Source organism: Rhamphochromis longiceps, linkage group LG1, assembly GCF_057381845.1.
Source record: "Rhamphochromis longiceps isolate RC_006_pf linkage group LG1, R_longiceps_female_GT1.1, whole genome shotgun sequence".
NCBI lineage: Eukaryota > Metazoa > Chordata > Actinopteri > Cichliformes > Cichlidae > Rhamphochromis > Rhamphochromis longiceps.
This window is the reverse complement of record NC_140557.1, coordinates 33633063-33638451: the sequence shown is the minus strand read 5'-3', so window position 1 is coordinate 33638451 and position 5389 is coordinate 33633063. Positions and strand designations below refer to the sequence as shown.

Genomic DNA, 5389 nt, shown 5'->3' with positions numbered 1-5389 from the left:
TTTTTGTTATTTGTGGCAATTGTGCCAAGTTTAAAGTACGACATGCTTTTCATATTATATTCAGTGTGTTTACCGACATCATTCTGAAAGGTGTTTACTTTGCATCTTCTTGGTGCAGCTGTGGTTTGTGCACGCACCCTTGACAGTTTCTGTGCTACACAGTCCAACACATTCATTTTTAAGCTGCTACAGTAACAGCGGGATATTTAGAAATGCAGTGCACAGCATGAAATTGTGACTGTACTTTGCACACAAACTGTGAAGACAGTTTGCCAAACTAGCCACTGCATAAGCCTGGTAAACATGACTTTGAATATGAACCAACTGTGGGAGCATTTTCGATAGCTTTGCAGTTTGTGCCGGTTGGGGGTATAAAAACCATATTTGTAGCAGCGCTAATCGCCCAAGACACCATCGATATCAAATGGGTTATAATGTGTTTAATTTTACATCAAATATTGCTGCAATGACTTTATTTGTTTACTTGGAATTCTTATTCGAATTGCATTACAACCAAATATCATCAGTTTTTGCTCTCCATAAATATATAAAATCACAAAAACTTCCACTTTAAGCTGATTGCAAGGTGGAGGGAAAAGTAATGCCACATGAATTTATATGCCTGTGGTGTACTGTACTTCTTTGACCTTCTCCCCTTAAGACAACTTGATGGAAACAGCGCATTCGCTGCTTCTTTAATGATCAAACAATTCGTCCGGAATTATGGACAGCATTTATTCTTTGTACGCCATCAAATGCAGACTTTGTTAATGTGGCTGTACGCCATAAACTGCCCACGCATCCTGGTAAAATTGGAAAGGCACAAACATATCTTCCTCAGTTATGAAAGTCATATCTGTAAATAAACATAGGAGCATCATGGACTGTCTAAGGAGCCGTGCTTTCGTTTTATTGAGAAAGAATCCAGGAGCTGTTCCTGCCCAAGCAATGTTTTCTGTTTTTATAAAGTCCTACTTATCAGGTGCCATCAAAACAAGTGTGTATGTTTTAAATGATGATTTAACGCTACCAATGGAGAACAGTGCCATAAACAATTTAATTAAAGAAAGAACAGGCTGTGTAAAATTTCACACTGCAAATAATTCAGATTCAATTGACTCGACATATTAAAACATAAATAAATTGATAAATAAAAATGGGGAAAACAATGGTTCTTCATAAGAATGCTCCAGTCTCTACATAGAGTCTGTGTTTTTTTTAATGTTCTTGAGAATTAGCACATATTCTCTTACAGTAATGAAGATTTCAGCATTACCTTTTATTTGTGTGTGTTTGTGTATCGCAGATGGTTGTAAATCCTCTGATGAAACGCTCGTGACCTCCAATGGGATTCTGGTCCCTTTAACTTGAGAGCCTATTAATTGTCTGCAATTATCCTTTGAAAGCGTGGCATCTGTCAGAAGTATCTCTTCTCTTCCCTCATGGATAGAAATGCCATAGTGGTAAAGGTTGACTGCGACATTCACCATTTATTGCACAGTAGGATTTGTACAGTCAATCTTTTGCCATCACAGGGCTAAAAAAATGTCTCTTGCTCTCTTTTTTTGCCAAAGAACATCTTACTTTTCTCAAAACAACATCAACTTGCATACAGACAGCTAATGAAGACGGTACCGTCTGGATTCTACTGATGGACAAAACTAAATCATGGGACATTTGTAAACTAGCCTGTTTGATTACTTTGTATTTAAAATGTGCTGTTTGTAACATTGGGGAGTCATCCATAATTCCCTTGGTGCATTCAAAATCTTTAAAGTTTAGTGCAAATTTGAGGAAACAAAAATACAGAAATCAAACAAACAAAGGACCTTATAAGGCAACAATTATAAATATATCAAAAATAGTCATTAGAGAACTATCTTTGTTACAAAAATGGTACAAAAGTTTTGTCCTGTACCAGTGAGAGGGACATATTTTTCAGTTCCTCCACTGATTTCACAGCTTTGTATCCAAGCTGGTGAAGTACTTTTTGACACACAGTCTGTGTGTATTCCACCATATCAAAAGATAGTTTTAAGCGCCAGCTCTCTGCATTAGCTGCTGAGTCCCTCACCGTACCAAACTTGTGTTTTGCTGAAGGCTCATTGCTGCCCCGAGTGTTTGCATGTATCCAGTCTTCCACATTTTTATCCATAGGCAGCCCCAGAAAGTCATAGATCTCCTTTGTCTTAAGAAGAGGATTTTTCGCTAAATCCTCATATCGAACCAACATGTATTTCCCTTTCAGCCAGTAAGGATGGGTGAGACCAGTTGAAACAGAGCTGAGAAAGTCTTGACAGACAACCGTGAGCTGACTCAAGTCAAGATTATAGGGCCTTCTCCCTGTGGCCCGCCAAATACGCCACAGACGATATGTATCCCTAAATGTCTCAATCCGTGATGACAGGATACCGCGTGGGTCTCTGACGAGCTGAATCACTTTGATATTCAGACGTGGATCTTCAACCAAAGCACGCAGATCTCCAATCTCCGGCACTCGAACAATTTTGATTGCGACATGCCGCTTCTCGCGGCAGGCCTCTGTGGCTAAGGTCATATTGAGGGTTGCACATTTCTTAACACAGTCCCCTTCCTCCACATTAACATCAGCAGGCCCAAAGGCATCACATACAGGTTGCTGGCACAATGCGCGGCTGGCACCACGACGGAACAGTTTGTCTGTGGTGTGGTTCGTAGGTGTTGGCTTGATATAGCTCTCTAAGAAATACAGGTCACAACCGTACAGGCTACGCAGAAGGTCTCGACTGGCCCCCAACATCACACGGCGATCGGCAGCATTGCGGCTATGTGATAGACGTGGAATCAGCGTGGTCTGAACGTGATAAAGAGGTTCAAACAGATAGAAAACCTCTTGGTGCTGGTTGAGCAGCTGGCCAACGAAGGAGGATCCGCTACGCGTGGTGGCCAGGACCAATATGTGCGTTTTTCGTGTGGCATTGATGGAAAAGTAAGGGTAGTCATCACAGCCTCCACCACCTGCTGTCCCCCGCTCAAAGGGAGGTTCGGTCTCCTGGCCCCCCAGGCCACAGTTTTGGGGGCTGGGCAACGGGCACAGCTGAAAAGGCTTGGAGGTGAGTGTTCGGATGGCCGTGTACTGGATGGCAATGGAGGCCAAGGCCAGCAGAATCACTGCCTTCCAGGAACATTGCATGGCTGAACCACTTCATTTAGACACAGCGGTCCATGCCAGGTCCTCCCTGTGAACAAAGAATCTTTTTATTCTAGAAAGGATTTTCTGTATGGCATTGTAAATGTGCAAAAGCCCTCTGATGTTCGTCTGTCTCCTTTTTAATCAAACACAATACTACATGGCAGATCACTTAAACATACAGATTTACAGCGTGCTGTCTATAGATGTATAAGATGGTAATGTAATGAAGTATATTACAATGAAATCTAATTTGAATATCACTATTAACAGCAGTACAACCTGCACTCCAGTTGATTTCGCTATTAAATCTTATGATTATGGCTCAGACAGAATTTCTTTTAGGGCTGTTGTTTAGAGCTTCAACATGAATTATCAAATATAATCCAACCCTTTTTCTTTTTGCATATGTAGCATAATTAAGGAAACTGTAACCTTTTGGTCCTAGAACCACAAAGAAAATACTGCTTGCGATGTGCTTATTTGACCCAACGATGACTCATTCCTAATCCTTCCGTTTGCCTCCTCTTTCTTGCTGCAGTTTAATTTTTGAAAATGAAAAAGTTTTTTTTAAAAGGTCTGAACTCATTATTTTCATTCCAGTTCTATCTGTTCCCAAAACACACAAAGCAGTCTGAAAGCCCAGACTACAGTATTTATATATGATGATCTTCTCTTTGTTTAAATAGCATTAAAAAAACAGCTTGTTCGAGTTGTGTATTTGTTGTTATTGGTTTATAAAAGTTATAGTCTTATAATAAGGCACACAACTCACTTCACCAAGTACTGCAGCACTTCCCATGCATCCTCCCTAATCTCTGTGTCTGTTCTATCATATCTGCATCTAATTCCCGGACCTTGTTTGGTCTGATTGGAGAATCTAAGCATTGCCCTTGTTGGAAAAGACAAAACAGTCTTATATAGCCAGCACAGACATAACAATACTTTCAAGATTTACTGCCAATGTCATGTCAAGGGGAACTGGTGATAGAACTGAAAGTAATACTGAATGTATTAATAAGAATCTGTCACATTAAGGTTTTACCTTTTAAGATACATTGTGATGGACTTGTGCATTGGCATGGGGAACTTAAACAGAAATAAAGACTAACCATCACCACTTCAGAAGCCATGCATGCATGAGAGTCTTGCCTCAGAAGCAGGATGTGGAGGAAAGACATTAAAATAGCAAGTCGAATTAAAATCACCCCCCCCCCCCCATTAAATGAAAAATAAGACGTATGTTATTCCAATGCACTGACACACTAGAGCTCTCTGCTTGTGTGCAGGGGCTGGAAATAATGACAGCTTACTGTTATACTCTTAACTGTAAAAAACTGCTTTCTCTGACCACCGATTTCAACATGACACGACTCATGCTTGCAGAGAGCACCGGCGCTTTCTTTTCATAGACATTTTAAATTTTAAAAAAAGGGCCCAGTACACTGCAGCGGGAACAGGTTTGGCTTACTGAGATCCTTACCAACGCTGCGCGATAAGGACAATATAGAACAAAACAGCCATCCCACCCAGCCCCAAGTGTTCAAAAATAACCATAGGTGTAAAAGAAATGTCGTGTTAATGTTCAGATTTTAGCGAGATAAAGTAATATTATGGAGTGCGTTCACACTTGTTTCCTTATACCTTGTTGGTAGTTGTAGTATTCTCATGATGTTCTGTGTGCCAATGGATCCCGGCTGGTTTCCATTAGTCCTCAAAACGTTTTCCACTGTGCGCTTCTTCTCGGTCAGGGGAGCATAAATGCGCCACTCACAAGCGTATATTCCATCCAACGCTGGAGCGTCGCTTTTAAGTTGAACGACTGGCTTCAGATAAACAAGAACAAACTGGGAGGGAAAAGTGCTGGATTAACGCTAAGGCGGCTGTGGTGTTTCTAAGAAGCCAGGCGGTGAAGACAACCGGGCTCTCCTTAAATGATGCGCAGAGGCTGAGTGTGTGAGGTACACAAGGACCGACTGTCTGGACCACCCCAAACCCCTCCCCTTTCCACCTGCCTCTCTCTTTCGCTCTCTCTCTCTCTCCCTAACACACACATGCACACACCCAACCTTATAGACGCAACACACACAATCGCCTTTCACGCCGCCAAATTGGTAGCAAGTTCATTATGATTCTATCAGCCATGTCATTTAAATTATATATGTAATAGACTGGTTTTATCATGATATTCATCATGAGTCAGAGTTAGGTACACAATGA

The 5389-nt window shown here is 41.2% G+C and overlaps 1 protein-coding gene across 1 annotated transcript; it reads right to left on the bottom strand.

The window, feature by feature from the left end:
- Positions 1-464: 464 nt before the first annotated feature.
- Positions 465-5104, bottom strand: chst1 (carbohydrate (keratan sulfate Gal-6) sulfotransferase 1). Its single transcript, XM_085412201.1, has 2 exons — positions 4814-5104; positions 465-3218 (listed from the first exon to the last, which is right to left on the bottom strand). The coding sequence occupies exon 2, from the start codon at positions 3170-3172 to the stop codon at positions 1886-1888; it is 1287 nt and encodes a 428-aa protein (XP_085268327.1). The 5' UTR covers positions 3173-3218; positions 4814-5104; the 3' UTR covers positions 465-1885.
- Between the last annotated feature and the right edge of the window lie 285 nt (positions 5105-5389).